Consider the following 16,840-nt stretch of genomic DNA (forward strand, 5'->3'; position numbering starts at 1 on the left):
AGCCTGCTCTGGGCTTGATGCAAGCCAGGACTCGAGGGATCAAGAGCTGCAGGGAGGATCAGGTAAGTAGATCTTCTCCCCCGAGAGCAAATTGAGCACTTAACCCTTGCAATGGAGCACTGCCCCGCTACAAGAGAGACCTGTTTTATTTATTTATTTTTTGCCCAGAGTTCAGCTTAGGTGTCATTTAACTTTAGTTTGTTTGGACCAAGCTGGTCCAAACAACCCATTCCATTAGCGCGGAACAGGGAGTCCCGAGACTTTCCAAAGGGCCAGTTTACGATCCTTCAGACTTTAGGGGGGCAGAACTGTCGCCCCTGGGAGTTTAAAATGACCCAGCATCAGTGGGAGTAAACATTCTCTCACCACCCACTGGCACCAATGTTGGGGGGGGGGGGGGGGGGTTTGTGGCCCCTCATTGGCACCGGTGGGTGGTTAACGCTAGGGGGCGATCAAAGGGTTAACTGTGTTCCCTAGTTGTGTGTTCTAACTGAAGGGGGGGGGGGGGCTGTGTAGGGGAAGAGAGATTGCTGTTCATACTCTATATCAGGGATATGCAATTAGCGGTCCTCCAGCTGTTGCAGAACTAAAAGTTCCATGAGGCATAGCAAGACTCTGACAGCCACAAGCATGACACCCAGAGGCTGAGGCATGATGGGACTTGTAGTTTTGCAACAGCTGGAGGTCTGCTAATTGCAGATCCCTGCTCTATAGGAACAGACTATCAGTCTACTCCCCCCTCCTTTCCGTGTGCTCCTAGCAATTGTGGGAGCACAGCGGTGATTGCGACTGCCACGCACTCTCATCTGCTCCGTGGGCACGCGTGTGCTGCTAGTGTCCACAGGGCGAAGCGACATTGCATAACGTCTCGCCCAGCCATGCCATTCTGCCACAATACAACTGTGGCGGCTGATCGGCAAGTGGTTAAAGGAAGGACAGTGTTTATTGAAGTGCCATGGGGCCGTTGGCTATATTGTTGGTCACCGGAGGAGCTTTGGCCGCGCATAAATCGCACGATTGCGATGCTGAGTTTGTGTATTTTTGTTTGTAAGTTGAGAGTGTGATTTCTTGTCTGCAGGATGACCCCACTAGTGAGGATATATCTCGGGAGTCTGATACTACTTCTGGCAAAATGGATCTCCTTGGAGATGTAACTTCTGGAAGCTCGTTCTTCACAGAACCCTGTGTAACGCCCACGAAAAAGGTAGGCCCGGGAATCACGTGATGGTGGATGTATTTTGAGGCCGAAGGTTTGTAGACCCTGGACCATTACACCTTCCTATGTAAACAACCTGCAGGGGAGCTAAGGTCCACAAAATAAGTGGCAAAGGGCTGCAGGTTGGACACCAGGGTTTTAGAAAATTGCGCTCTTGTGGTAACAGTTGGGTGCCTTTTTTTTGTTTTTCCTGATTTTCGTTCTTTGCTCCGCCAGGTACTGCAGGAAATAAGTGACATCGGACAGATGTTCTCTATGAAGCTTCAGCGCAAACCGTCCAACACTTCCGTAGCCGAGGAATCTCAGGAAAAGCCAACTTTAGGCCTGAAGAAGAAGAAGAAAGCTTTATGCAACAGCAACGTCAGCTTCTTCTCCGGCTGCTCCCCGATTATCGAGGATGAATAGCTCCTTTTTTTTTTTTTTTTTTTTTTTTTTTTTTGGCAAGCTCCAGTCTCGTATAACTCTAGAATGAATTGTAAAGGGGTACCTGTACTGGAAGTTCTGAACTGCTAGCAGTTAGTTGCATTATATTTTAACCCTGTAACAATGTTTCTTTTAGTCTTAAGATTTGTAGTAGCCCAGAAATCCTACTTTAACCTATTTTGTCTCCCGTTCTTAAAAAAAAAAAAAAAAAAAAAAAAAAAAGTTTCAACTTCATGTTTTAAAGTGGGTAAAGTTCCTTTTTAAAGTGGACCTGGCATCTAAAGTGTTTGTTTTTTTGTTTTTTCCCCTATTTATGAAACTCTTAGCAGATGACATTTTAACTTGGAACCCGGCGAAGAACCGCTCACAAAGGAGTATAGAATACAGTTGTGTATAGTGAACGAGGATTGTAAATATTTAAAAAATGTAATTGCAGATTTGAGACCCCTTGTCTTGTTTACCTAGAAAAAAAAAGTTGCTTTGTGGTGCCCACAACTGTCTAAGATTGGAGGGAAGGTTAACTATCATCTGGATCGTCGTCGTCCCCCCCCAATAAAATAGGAAGAAGCATCAATGGGGAAATTCAAGATGGGGAATGGAAGTTGTGGTGAAACTAAGATGGTTTGGAGGCTAGTATTAGGGGGTCAGGAGTGGCAGTAAGATCAGAGGTGCAGGGAGAGGTCCTCAGTGTCTCTTCAAGAGACTGAAGATGTGACACTATTTAGTAGGCTGCAAAGGAAGCATTTTGCTTTAGACAAGTGAGAAGAACTTTTTGGCACAGTTTTTCTAGAATAGGGTCTGGGCTGGTCTTGTGTTTGAGTTCCAAGAGGCGGTTATCCTTGAAGGTTATTTTGGCCACTTGTTTGACCATGTTTAGTTAGCATCCCAAATATGTTTTGTGGGCTTTACAAACAAACACGAGGTTCTTGTCTGCTGTGTTATTTGTAGCAAAATGGGACATTTTCCTTGACCACATCTGCAGGGTTAGAGGCTCTTGGAGTAAACATTCTTTTTAAGTGGCATGGCAAGACTGATCCCAGTACATCCGTGATAAATGGCATGATCTTGGCTATCTAGATCTTGGCCTGGACTTAGCTTGTAATTGTGACCTTTGCACAATTTCACCCTTGACCTTGTAGAGTGTATGCTTTCCACCAGTGCCATTAGTGATTTTCCTGGGAAGACTAATCCAGTACATGCATGACCGTAACTATCTAGGTATTGGACTCAAATCGGGTAAAGCTTGTTATTTTGACCTTTGCTCGATTTGATCCTTGACCTTGTAGAGTGTGCTTTGTACCAGTACCATGAGTAATTCCCTGGGAAGACTGATCCAGTAAATGGCATGCCCTTGGCTATCTAGATCTTGGAGTTCAGGTTAAACTCTCAATGGTGACCTTTGCATGATTTCATCCAAGATCGTGTAGAAGTGTGCTTTGCCTTGCTTTTGGGTGGCGTGTTCTTTCTGGTTTTTCTCTATTGCCGGAGACCCTCTGCTCTAATGTGGTTTGTGTCTTGTACGAAGACTTTTTCCTGCGCTGCTTGCAAGTCTTGGCTGATCTCAGGGGTTTGTGTTTTTTTTTTTTTTTTGAAAGCTGACTTGAGTTGGACTGCAAAAGAAATTATGTCCTTCCAGGTTGGCATGGAATGCAATATTCTAGAGATCTCTACTGCGGACAGGCATTGGATACATATTTCAACCATAGCTGTGAAGGGGGAGCAGGGAGCGTTCTTGGGGCTCATGGGACCTGGGCTGGAGGGGTGAATGCCTTTTTGACATGATACTAATTTCTGCACTGCTTCCTGGTGTGGTAGGAGGTTGAGAAGCCTCTCTGTGAAAGGCAAGGATTCCCTAGGCTTCATGGCCTTGCAGGAGATGCTTGCTGGTATGGAGGCAGTTCGGGACCCAATTTTGGTCCTTGGCTGGTTGCCCATACTTGGGCTTGTTAGCTGGGCTTTGGGAATCCATTGAGGTTGATGGGAGCAGTAAAGTAGTGTAGTGCTCTCTAGATGCGATCTCATGCTGCCATTGCTAAGTCAGCCCCCCCCCCAACTTGCTTGCATTTACTGCAACTGGATGCCTGCTCCTGGTACATACAGGCAGGTTGGTCTCCCTTTACCGCCTCATCCAACCTCAATGAATTCACACAGCCCAGGGAACAAGTAAAGTAGTGCAGAGCTCTCTAGTTGTGCTCTCTCATGCTTGCCTGGCTTTGCCAAGTCATCCCCCAACTTGCCTGGCTTTTATTGGAACTGGGCGCCCACACCTAGCACATACAGGCAGGTTGGTTTCCCAAACATGGGCATGTTTACTGGCCTATGGGACTCTATTTAGTTTGGATTGGGCATTGAAGTTGACAGAACTCTAGATGTGCTTTCTCATGCTACCGTTGCCAAGTCGCCCCCAACTTGTCTGGCTTTTACTGGAACTGGGTTGCCCGCACCTGGCACATACAGACTGACTGCCGAATACTTCAGTCACATGATCATGCAACTGACATTGTCAGAGGCTAAAGTCGCTGTAGGCTCTGGAAATGTGTTCCAGTCTTAAATAAAAATGGGCATAGTTGAGATTACAGCTGGAGCTGCTGCTTCCTGGTTCAAGGTGGCAGCGGTCTCAGAGCTATTTGCTCACCACCACAAGGGAAGACCATCTAGATGCAACTGCTGCATTTTATATGGTAATTAGTCAAACAAAACCCAGGATAGGGTCTCTTTAATGAGCCTCAAAACCTGCTTATATATGCAGACTTTTAACTAGCACAGTAATGGCCTTTCTCAGCTCTGCTGACTAATGGGGAGCTGGAAGAACTAGAGGAAGCATTTGAGAGGATCCTCCTTGTAGTGGGCACTTGCCTTGAATTTTTGGAAGATCACTTGCATGTACCTACCTGTATTTTTTTTATTTTTTTGTGAAAGATTTCTTGTGTATGTACCTCCCCATTTTTAACGGGACATCTTTGGAAGATCTCACTTGCAGCTTCTGTACCGCAATCGAAATGGGCCTCTTTGGAAGACCACTTAGAAGCGTGTACATACCTCCAACTACCCACCTTTTAACTGCTGCCATTTTCATCTTTCTGTACAGGTTGGCTTAAGCCTTTAGAAGCCTTTTCTACTTCTACTTTTTTTTTTTTTTTTTTTAATGATCAATGGAAAGATGTAGAGGCATCTTCTTGTAGATATTTTTGTGTTTTTGTCCATGTTGTGGTGTACGTGGTGAGACCCTTCCCCCCCCCCCCCCGTTCTGTATCCAGGACTTCGATCAACAAGGTGGTAACTCTTCAACCGTCTGAGGTCTGAGCTCATTCTAGTCTCCATAGATGATCAATTGAGCCTTGTGACCACCATTCCTATTACAGCTGATCTTCTCAGCCAAGAAATGGATGTAGAATAAAAACCTCCTTATGATTTGTAAGTGTCGTTTTTTTTTTTTTTTATGTGTCTCTTACAGCTGTATCACTAATAAAACTGTGCAAATATGACCCAACTTTATTCCATGGCTGTCATTTAACGTCATTTATGTTGATTCATCTAGTAACATATTGAAATTTTTTCGTTTTAATAAACTTATTTTTATTGTACACTCGGCTCCTTTTGTGGTTTCTTGTGCTCAATCATAGATCTTACCAGAATTTTTGTAATGTTAAAAAGTCTGGCTGCAATATAGCCCCAGTTAAAGTCCTTGTAGGTCTTATTTTCAGGGTAGGGCTTATATTGCAGCCATCACCGACATTATTTTCAGAGATACAGGACATGTATGTATCTGTGTGTGCACTCATAAGTGTACATACCCTGGCCGAATTTGCTTTCTTGGCCATTTTTCAGAGAATATGAATGATAACACAAACTTTTCTTTCACTCATGGTTAGTGTTTGGCTGAAGCCATTTATTATCAACCAGCTTACACTTTTTTTTTTTTTTATCATAATAGCAACAAATGACCTTGATCAAAAGTTTACATACCCCAGTTCTTAATACAGTGTATTGTCCCCTTTAACATCAATGGCCGCTTTGAAGTCTTTTTTTTTTTTTTTGGTATTTGTGGATGAGGATCTTTATCTTGTCAGATGGTTCCTCTTGGTAAAAAGCCTCCAGTTCCTGTAAATTCTTGGGCTGTCTTCCATGAACAGCACTCTTTGAGATCTCCCCGGAGAGTCTCAATGATATTGAGCTCAGGAGACTGAGATGGCCACTCCAGAACCTTCATTTTATTCTGCTGTAGCCAATGACAGGTTGGCTTGGCCTTGTGTTTTCGATCATTGTCATGTTGTAACGTCAGAGCACGTCCCATGCGCATCTTCCTGGCTGATGAATGCAAAACGTTCCTCTAGTGTTTTATATTTTATTATTTATTTTTTCCCTCCTATAACATACTGCATTCATCTTGCCATTGATTTCACCAAATTGCCTGTGTCTTTTGTAGCTCACACATTCTCCCCCCCCCCCCCCCCCCCAAACATCAGCAATCCACCTCAGTGTTTCACAGTAGGGATGGTGGGTCTTTCTTCATAGGCCTTGTTGACTCCCCTCCAAATGTAGCATTTTTATGGTTGTGGCCAAAAAGCTACATTTTGGTCTAGTTTCTCCAAATGACTTTGTGGCAGAAGGTTTGAGGCTTCTCTGTGCTGTTTGGCGTATTGAAAATGGGATCCTTTGTGGCATTTGCTTAGTAATGGCTTTCTTCTGGAGACTCGACCATGCAGCCCATCTTTCTTCAAGTGCCTCCTTATTGTGCATCTTGAAACGGCCACACAACGTTTTTAGAGTTCTGTATTTCACCTGAAGTTGTGGATGCAAAGAAAATCCCACAATTTTCCTGGCAGTTGTGGCTGAAATTTTTGTTGGTCTACCTGACCGTGGTTTGGTTTCAACAAAACGCCAGATTTTTCACTTCTTGATTAGTTTGAACACTGCTGATATTGGCATTCTCAATTCCTTGGATATCTTTATGTCCCTTTTGCTGTTTTATACAGTTCAACTACCTTTTCCCGCAGATTCTTTGACAATTTTTGCTTTTCCCATGACTCCGAATCCAGAAAGGTCAGTACAGCACTGGATGAAACATGCAAGGGTCTGTCAGAAGTCCAAAAACTCATTGACCTTTTATACACACACTAATTACGAGCCAACAGATCACAGGTGAGGATGGTTACTTTTAATAGCCATTCAAACCCCTTTGTGTCAACTTGTGTGCATGTTATCAGGTCAAAATCGCCAGGGTATGTAAACTTTTGATCAGGGGCATTTGGGTAGTTTCTGCTGTGATTATGATTTAAATAGTAAACACAGTTGATAATGACTTCACCCAAACACTGACCATGTGCAAAAAGTTTGTGTTCATCATTCATGTTCTCTGAAAAATGGCCAAGAAATCAAATTCTGCCAGGGTATGTAAACTTATGAGCACAACTCTGTGTGTATAATTTGTGGAAATGCGGCCCCATGTCATAGGTGCATATGTGAGCCTGATTTTGGCAGGCTTGCTAATTGCACACCTGTGCGCTGGCTTCATAATCGCCCCAGGAATGGAAGTCATTGCTCATCCTTGGAGACAGCACCGCCCCGTAGACAGGAGGTCTGACCTAGGAGTAGGGATGGAGCCAGTGCAGCACGAAGATGCTGAGCGTCAGGTCTGGAGAAGACAGACCAAGGCCTGAGCAGGAGTGCTGCGTTGGGTGTTTTTTTTATTTATTTTTTTGCCAGGAAGGCTGAATGCTGTTTGTTCTGCAGGAGGACTGAAATGCCTCCTGCGAGGGAATCTGCCGTTTTTTATTTTTGAACTTTTATTCTTACGAATAAAAATGGGCTGCCAAGCCCTTGGAAATGCAGACGGGGATGACACGATTTCTTCAATTCGCATGCACTGCTAGAGCTTAATCACCCCAGATCGTCACAGTTGGTGGAGAATGCGGGCACGGATGGCACTGATCCAGATCCTCGCGTGCCAGAAACCGCGAGTGTCGGACTGTGTATTGCTGTGGGAAGCAAAGTGATGGGTGCTGTGTCTTAGCTGTAAGGAGACAGTACGGCAAAACATTTTTTATTTTATTTTTTGAGTGAACTCTGCATCTGTTGCTGCAATGATGCATGTTGCCCGTAGCAACAAAGGCAAGGGCGGTCGTGAGACCCATGGTGGAATGATCCTGATGAGAGTCCTGGCTGGTGGGCTCAAGAGGATCGTTACAGTTGCTGGAGAAGCTCTGCAGGGAGAATGCAGTCTCCCATAACAACCAGTAAAGTGTCGTCTGGTTGGTGGGGCTCCTATGAAAGGGGGGGGGGCCCCCCTCACTGTTCCCACAAAGAGGGCTGGGGAGCCCGAGTCTCTTTCATTTAATCCGGTAACCACATGGGCAAATGCAGCAGGAGAGAGCAACATGCAGACCAGAAATTCAAACCCACGCTACCCATAGCTTCGCCTGTGATTCTAAGTCTGTAAACTGAGGTGAGAGTGACTGCACACGGGAGTGGAAGTGACCACCAAATGGGAGATCCCCCTGTTTGTGCTAAAAAGGACTTGCCTTGCTACCCCCCCTCCTTCTTCTTTTTTTTTTTTTTGTTTTTTTTTCCTCCAATAGTATTACAATCATAAAAAGGACACATACATCAATTCTATTTCATACTCCAGTGTTGTAATGCATGATATACATTGTCTCTACCCCCTCTTTTCTCAACCCGTGTTAGTATGTAGATAGTCTATATATGTTAACAAATGTATTAGTTACTCTATTTTGTTCTATTCTTGTACCTTCCCCTATCTTAAGTTTAAAAGGAAAAGTAGATAAAATTCCATATTTAACACTTTACTTTCAGTGGTTCACCGATCTGACCCTATACTCTCCCCTCTAGGGGGGGTCCTATTTTCCCAGCCAGGGCCTCTACATCCTCTCAAATTCTGAGATTTCCTCTTTTTGTATAAACTACTTTTTCTTTACATATAGTTTCATTTATAACAGTGATCCAATCCCTTACTGTTGGGTATGTCCTTGACTGCAGTCTTATCCCAATAATTTTTCTAGATTGGAATAAGCATCTCAGTATTGCGACTGTCGTACTTTTCCTCTCCCCAGGTTCCCTCCTATATCCGAGTTTACAAAGTCCGGCTTCCATCTTCAAAGTTATATCATAGATGTCACTTTGTTACCAAGAACCCTCCCCCATCCCAATATCTAAATGGCTTTGGACATCTCCATACCATATGGCAGTGATGGCAAACCTTGGCACCCCAGATGTTTTGGAACTACATTTCCCATGATGCTCATGCATTCTGCAGTGTAGTGGAGCATCATGGGAAATGTAGTTCCAAAACATCTGGGGTGCCGAGGTTTGCCATCACTGCCATATGGGTGAGATCTCCAGCCCCCGAGCATATATCATCTGATCTTCTACCATACTTAAACAGCCTCTTAGGAGTACAATTAAAATCAAAGGAGATACTTTCTGTCCAAAATGCTCCTCCAGTGTTCCTGAGAGATTTCTCCTAACGCAGCGTACACACGAGCAGACTTCTTGAAGGACTTGGTCCAACGGACTTTCGGCGGCGTGCCAACAGACTTTCTGATCTAACAGACTTGGCCACACACAATCACACCAAAGTCTGACGGATTCGAATGTGTTGACATATGACCGGACTAGAATAAGGAAGTTCGTAGCCAATAGCTGCCCTAGTGTCGGTTTTTGTCCGTCGGACCAGCATACATACAGACAAACGGATTTTTCGACTGGACTCGAGTCCGTCGGAAAAATTTGAAACCTGTTCCATTTCTAAATTCCATCAGATTTTTGGACACCAAAGGTCCGATGGAACACACACACACACACACACACACACACACACACACACACACACACACACACACACACACACACACACACACTCACTCTCTCTCTCTCTCTCTCTCTCTCTCTCTCTCTCTCTCTCTCGAATTGTCAGACGGCTTTGTTCCGCCGGACCTAGTCTGTTGAAAAGTCTGTCGTATGTACGTGGCATAAGTCCTCTTCCCATTTCTCTTTATCCTTACAGAAACACGATTCCGTATTTATTCCTTTACATAGATGTCCATCTAACTCAGAGATGAGTCCTTTTAGTTGTGCCCGCCTGAAGTATATTTTGAAAGAGGGCTTTTGTTCCATTCTAATACTTGTGTCCTAAACTGGACTTCTAGGGCATGCCAGATCTGCAAATATCTAAAAATGAACACTGGTATATTAAATTCCCTTCTCAAGTCCAAACATTTCTTAAGATTATTACCATCATACAGCTGTATCGGCCTGACTTTTTCTATCACAAGCACTTCCTGCAAATTCTTATTATTCCAGAGGGGGGTATATTCAGATAATCCAGTATATCCCATCTGCCTTTTTACTGTTTTCCGTATTTTTGTTCTTTTTTAATATCTAGTTTCTACGACAAAAGGAGTCCGCCTCCAACGCGTCAATAATTGTATTATGCAAGGTTCCTGAAAGCATTATTCTCCCATTAGGGGTGTCGCCTCCCGGAATCTCACATCCCATTAGAGGTTGCAATTGTGCTGCCAGATAGTAACTCTCTTGGGTGCAGCACCGCCAAGCTCCCCCTCCCCGGTCATGAGCTGCATAGTTCCAAGTCGGATCCTAGCTTGTCCCCCTTTCCAAATTAACTCTCTGCACTTCTTGCATATCCACACCGGAGAATTATGCAATAAGTACAGTAGCTGTGGCATCCATATCATTTCTCTTTCATCATTGACAGATACAGCTCTTTTTAATTCTTGAATACTAAACAAAATTCAGGGATATCAAAAATATATACCTGAACCCGGCGCATCAATTGGTTTAAGCTTATCAGACTAGCTCCAAACAACAGGTACCATGAGGTGATCACTCCTCTCTGGTCCCTAGCAGCTATTCTAAATAAAGTGACTAATATACAATGTGGTTGACTCTACAAATCAAACACTAACAGCGCTCAATTTCCTTATCTGAACAATTACTCAGATCTCTAAAAATGCTTCAAAATAAAACTCTTACTCTAACGACATAAATCACATTCCAGACATATTTAACATTTATCAGTTAAAAATAGTCCTCAATCATAGATTGTTAGTGGAGAGTAATGCAGGTATAGTGATGCATTCCACCGTGAGGTTGTATATCAGTAACAGGAAATGCCTGTCCTACACCAACACCGTTTCCACCAACATGCAATCCCACAAAGTTGGCCGCTTACCGGAACATCTCTGCAAACTGGCTTATATAAAATAGGCCTTTCAATGTAACAGCTTCTTCAGTACTCCTTACTCCTCTGCTCTCTAGCGGATACACAAGGGGACTGGTATAGTGTTATACCCTTTATTAGAAATACCCTCTCCCCCCCTTTACATATTGCGCTTACATGTACAAATGATAAAAACAACTTTAAAAGCGTGTCAGCTTAGCATCACGAACATCTCACCGCAGACCGGTCTTCCCTCTAAACTGTCCGCTGGTAGAGTCCCGGGATTCGCTTGCTGTTGCCGACCATACATCTAGCGTGGCGACGCCCTGAGGCATTTCGTGTTTGTCTTCAGACGGCGTCTTTAATTCTTGACCTTAGGGTTATCACACCACTTTCAGGAGAGGACTAGGCAGAGCATGTAACACATGTAAAAACAGCAAGACTGCAGAACACCGCCCAGGGGGCGCTCCCTCTGGCTATAACCCCTCACCCTGCTTCCTGCAGCTTGTTTTTTTTTTTCCTGCCTTGGCGTCCGCACACTTATTCAGTTTCCAGGATCCTGCAGTTTTTGCAGAGAGGAGTGGATCATAAACTTGCCTTAAGCACCATCAAGGGGCAGATATAAGCCTAAGGCCGCGTACACACGGGCGGACTGTTCGCCCAACTTTGTCCGCTGAACAGTGTTTCAGCGGACAGTCCGCTCATGTGTGGGCTTCAGCGGACTGTTTCAGCGGACAGCCTGACGAACAAAGTTTTTCAAAATTTCCGTAAGACTGTCCGCCCAAACTTGGTTTCAGCGGACAGTCCGCTCGTGTGTAGGTTCGTTCGACAGACTAAGTTTCGCGCATGCTCAGAAAGGATTTACACGGCGAAGGTTGCATTGCAGTGTATAGGACGTCGTTTTTTCTAGTCCCGTCGTACGTGCCGTTCACGTCATCGCGCACGCTTTCAGCGGACTGTTAGTTCATCGTGTGTGGTCAAGTCCGTTCATGCAAATTTTGAGCGGACTGTTTGTCGGATTGTCTGACAAACTTAGTTGGGCGAACAGTCCGCCCGTGTGTACGCGGCCTTAGCTGTTTTTTTTTTTTTTTTTTCCAACGTCCCTTGGCGACTCACTTATTGGTGGGTAACTTTGTGCAGGGGGTTCGACACTTATTCCCTCCGTTTCGACCGCCACTACCTCTGTGGAATCTGAATCTGGTACTATCGGCGCTCCAAAAACCGCTGTTTGAAAACATTAGGGAGATTCCCTTGTTGACTCTCTCTCAGAAAGTAGCCTTCCTAGTGGCTACATCTGCTAGGAGGGTTTCTGAGTTGGCCTTGTCATGCAAGTCTCCCTACCTGGTTCTCCACAAGGATAAGGCGGTGCTACGTCCGCAGCCCTCTGTTTCCTTCCAAAGGTGGTTTTGTTTCCATCTAAATGAGGACATCATGTTACCATCCCTTTGTCCTAAGCCGACACACCTGAAAGAAGTTGCCTTACATTCCCTGGATGTAGTCCGGGCTCTATGGGTGTATGTCTGCTACGGCTCCCTTCCAGAAGTCAGACTGTTTGTTTCGGTGGCTGGTCCAAAAAAAAGGTTTGGCGGTCTCGTCATCCACCATTTCTCGGTGGTTCAGGCCTATGCCTTAAAGGGGCCCCCCTTTCCTGTCACGGCCCATTCCACCAGGGCAATTGGAACCTCCCGGGCTTTCAGACTTCAAGCGTCAGTCTCCCAGGTGTGTAAGGCGGCGACTTGGTCGTCCGTTCACACTTTCACTAAATTCTACAAAGTTGGCATAAGCGCATCTTCGGATGCTTGTTTTGGCTGCAAGTTTTTGCAGGCGGTCGTGTAAGGTTGCAATTTATGCTTTAAGTTAAAAGTTTTGTTGTGAACGCATCTTTTGATGCGCAAGTTGGCCGCAGGTTTTGATGGCGGCCCTTTTAAGACTGCAACTCCTCTGTTGATGGTTCCTTTTGTTGTGGGTATAGTTATGTTTTGGTGTTTCCACTCCCTCGTTTTTTGACACTGCTTGGAGACGTCCCCAACGTCAAGAATTAATGGAGCTGAGCTGTGTTTGTCAATGAACAAAAGAGAAAATGGGATTTTTGTACTCACCGTAAAAAATCCTTTTCTCTGAAGTTCATTGACGGACACAGCACCCTCCCCTCCTATTTATGTTTTGTACTGCTTTTCGATGAACTGAGCTGCAGGAAGCAGAGTGAGGGGTTATAGCCAGTGGGACTGCCCCCTAGACGGTGCTGTGCAGTTTTGCTGTTTTTACATGTTCTGCCTATTCCTCTCCTGAAGGTAGCTATATAACCCTAAGGTCAAGAATTAAAGGAGCTGTGTCCATCAATGAACTTCAGACAAAAGGACTTTACGGTGAGTACAAAAATCCCATTTTTAATTAGGCTACATCTACCGGCTACCGTAGGAGGCCGTTTCCAAATTTTTTGTTTAACCACTTGAGACCCGCGCTATAGCCGAATGACGGCTACAGCGCGGATCTCCTTTTCCGGGACTACGCCTATTGACGTAGTCCCGTGCACGAGCGGCCTGCGTGCCCCCTGAGGGGCGTGCGCGACGCGCTCTGGGATTGGCGAGTCTACGAGACTCGCCTGATCACCGATCCGTGCAAGGGGTCGATCCCGACCCCTTATCACGTGATCAGCTGTCAGCCAATGACAGCTGATCATGTGATATAACGGAGCCGGTAATCGGCTATTATTCCTCCTCGCGCTGTCAGCGCGAGGAGAAAAAAAAAGCCGATCACCGGCGGCCGTGATCGGGACATCAGTCCCGATCACGGCCAGCCCTGCTAGTGCCCACCTGCCCCCTGCCAGTGCCCCCTGCCAGTGCCACATTAATAAAAAGTAAGTGCCCCCCGTCAGTGCCACCCAGCAGTGCCCACAGTGCCACCCAGCAGTGCCCACAATCTGCCTTAACAAATGTGCTGCACCCCAGTGCCACATATCCGTGCCCATCAGTGTCATCTACCAGTGCCCAGCAGTGCCACCTATCAGAGCCACCTATCAGTGCCCATCAGTCCCATCTATCAGTGGTACCTATCAGTGCCCATCCGTGCCACCCATCTGTGCCACCCATCCGTGCCATCTTATCTGTGCCCATCTTTGCCCATCAGTGCTGCCTTATCTGTGCCTATTAGTGCCGCCTTAATTATGCCTATCAGTGCCCACCAGTGCAGCCTATCAGTGCCCACCAATGCAGCTCATCAGTGCCCACCAGTGCAGCCTATCAGTGCCGCCTCATCAGCGCACTTCAATGAAGGAGAAAAATGACCTGTTTGCAAAATTTTATAACAAACTATTAAACATGATTTTTTTTTTTTTGCATCGTTTTTTGTTTGTTTAGCAAAAAATAAAACTCTGAGCTGTAATTAAATACCACCAAAAGAAAGCTCTATTTGTGGGAAAAAAATTATAAAAATTTCATTTGGGTACAGTGTTGTATGCCCGCGCAATTGTCATTCAAAGTGCATCAGCGCTGAAAGCTGAAAATTGGTCTGGGACTGAGGGGGGTTTAAGTGCCCAGTAAGCAAGTGGTTAAACTTGGTCAGTAATGGAATTTTAATTTTTAATGTAATGGTTGGGATCTTCCGTCGGTAGTATCCCCAGATATCTCAATGTATCTACTACCACCAGTTGAGGCATTCCTGACAGAGTGGGACCACTCATGGGGTCCACCGCTAGGAGCTCCGACTTCTCCCAGTTTATCGCTAATCCTGTAAATCTACCAAATTCCTCCACTATACTCATTGCTTTAACTAAAGATTGCCCCGTATCCCACAGGAAAAGCAGAACATCGTCCACATGTAAAGCAATTCTTTCTTCTCCTGTCTTCCTCTGAAATCCTCTTATCTCAGGGCATGATCTTATAGAAACAGCCAAGGGCAAAGAGCAGGGGTGACAATGGGCACCCCTGTCTCATCCCCCTCTTCAACTGGATCCGACGCAAAAAATTTGTTCTAACCTTGGCACTAGGATCATTGTAAAGCATTTTTATCCATCCTATAAAAGGACCAACCCAAAATCTACCCAGAACCCACCAGATATACCCCCACTCCAGGCTATCAAAAGCTTTGGCCACATCTAGCAACAACACAGCTCTTGATCCCACATTTTCTGACTGGGTCTGCAGATTCAGGAATGTCCTCCTAATATTCATACTAGTGGATCTATTCCCAATGAATCCCGTCTAAACTGGGTGAATCAATTTTGAGGCAATTTTTATTCAACCTAGCTGCTAAAACCTTGGCTAATATTTTGGCATCCGAGCCCAGGAGAGAGATTGGTCTATAGGACGCTGTATTCAACTGGTCCTTCCCCTTCTTTATTTGTCACTATTATCCTCGCTTCCAGCATTGAGGCAGGCAGTCCTCCCTCCATCTGCTCTCCTCAATGCTCCAAGCAACTCGGGAAGTAATATTTATACGTCTCCATCGGGAGCACATCTGGACCTAGAGATTTTGCAGTGTTCTGTTTAGTGGGGGGGGAGCCGCAAGTGTTTAAAGTTTAAAAAGCTTGAGGTCTGCAATGAAACTCCATCTGCTCATGCTGATGAGGGGTGGGGGACAGCAACATGGTGTGGTTGAAAATGTGTTGCCACAATGCAGGGTACAACCAAGTGATGTGTTTAATGTTGAGAAGTGTAAAACTGAGCAGATTTTCAGATGCTGTTGAGCCTCTTGGTCTGTCTAGATCTCATTGGGACGATGTTGTATAACAGAGTAATACCTACTGGGATGACTTAGCCAAGGGACTAATAGCAATGCTGGAAGAAGCTTTTGCGGCTAAAAGTGTAGTGGACGCTATGGCTGCTGTGCCAGGAGAGGTGTCTTCAGAACAGCCTATAGGCCAAGGTGCACGGGCTGTTGCAGAGACTAATCCTCTCATGACTGAAGGTCCCAGTGAGTGTAAACGCACGGTGGACATTGTGTCCACAGTGGGGAATGTGTATTTTGTGACAGACATGCTTAATGAAATGTTGGTGTCATGGAGTGTACAGCCATTATATATCCTGAAGTCCTCTCCTGTGTTTGGAGAACTGGTACCACGGGGTACGGCTGGTTGTAGCTGGATATTGCAGGCTGTACTGTGCAGAAATCGCAAATGCTTGAATCATTTAATGCGATGCTTGGTGTTAATGTGGAAAGTTAACACACAGTGCACTGGATTGCCCCGTACAAAGCTTGAGTATGAGAGGCACTCTGGAGTGCTGTTGAACAGGTCTGATGTATTGAAAAAAGGTGTTGGCAAATGTGTTGTAAGACGACATCAGTTATAGATGAAACGTATGTTGGGAGGTTGACACGCTGACGTCATCACGACCCGTATACGAACGGGTGTATGCAAGCCAGCCGGCGAACTGCTTTTAATGGATGTTTTTTCCACTTTATTTCTTGTAAGTGCACATTTTTTATATTTAAATAAATTTATCAATACGGATTTACACTATGGTTGGTTTTCTTCCATCCCTGTGAGCCCTTGTTTGGTATGTGCTCCGTGTACCTGCTGAGATTCCTGGTTTACCTTTGGTGCTGACTACAGAGAGGTGACGCTGCTGGTTTGGTGTCTGGATGTCAATCCATCATACAGGCTTATCCAAGCTTGCCCTCTGGTAAGCGTGTTATTCATGTGGTGGTGGATCCCATCAAGTGGTGTCTAGTTATCAATGATTTTTACTCACTCTTCACTTGGATTCATTGGATTTCTCTTATTTGAACTTTTTAATTTTCACCTAGTTTTTGGTCACACATTATTATTTGGTATTAGGTTAATTTAAGGTCCCACAGAGAGTAATTGCTTCCGTGTGTGTGTGTGTGTGTGTGTGTGTGCGTGTGTGTGTATGTGTGTGTGTGGTTCCTCCTCAGAAAACTGTCCTAGCAAGAGATGGAACCAGAGGTCCTGGTGGTTTCAAACTGGGTAATTTTGAGAAAGCGGTTGCCAAGGGTAACCATGCAGGTATCTGCGAACCTGAAAAAACAAAGTGCTGGGTGAAGTT

General features: G+C 45.1%; 1 protein-coding gene across 1 annotated transcript in view; it reads left to right on the forward strand.

The window, feature by feature from the left end:
* The window catches only part of KIF4A (kinesin family member 4A), a gene marked incomplete in the record, with an annotated part of 62,542 nt that extends 57,319 nt beyond the window's left edge, over positions 1–5,223 (forward strand). The window contains 2 exon segments of the mRNA XM_077474343.1: positions 1,079–1,204; positions 1,433–5,223. Coding sequence (XP_077330469.1) covers positions 1,079–1,204; positions 1,433–1,621 — 315 coding nt within the window.
* Between the last annotated feature and the right edge of the window lie 11,617 nt (positions 5,224–16,840).

The sequence above is a fragment of the Lithobates pipiens genome, unplaced genomic scaffold (genome assembly GCF_037356315.1).
Source record: "Lithobates pipiens isolate NorthernLeopardFrog02 unplaced genomic scaffold, aLitPip1_a1.2 Scaffold_1, whole genome shotgun sequence".
Taxonomy (NCBI): domain Eukaryota; kingdom Metazoa; phylum Chordata; class Amphibia; order Anura; family Ranidae; genus Lithobates; species Lithobates pipiens.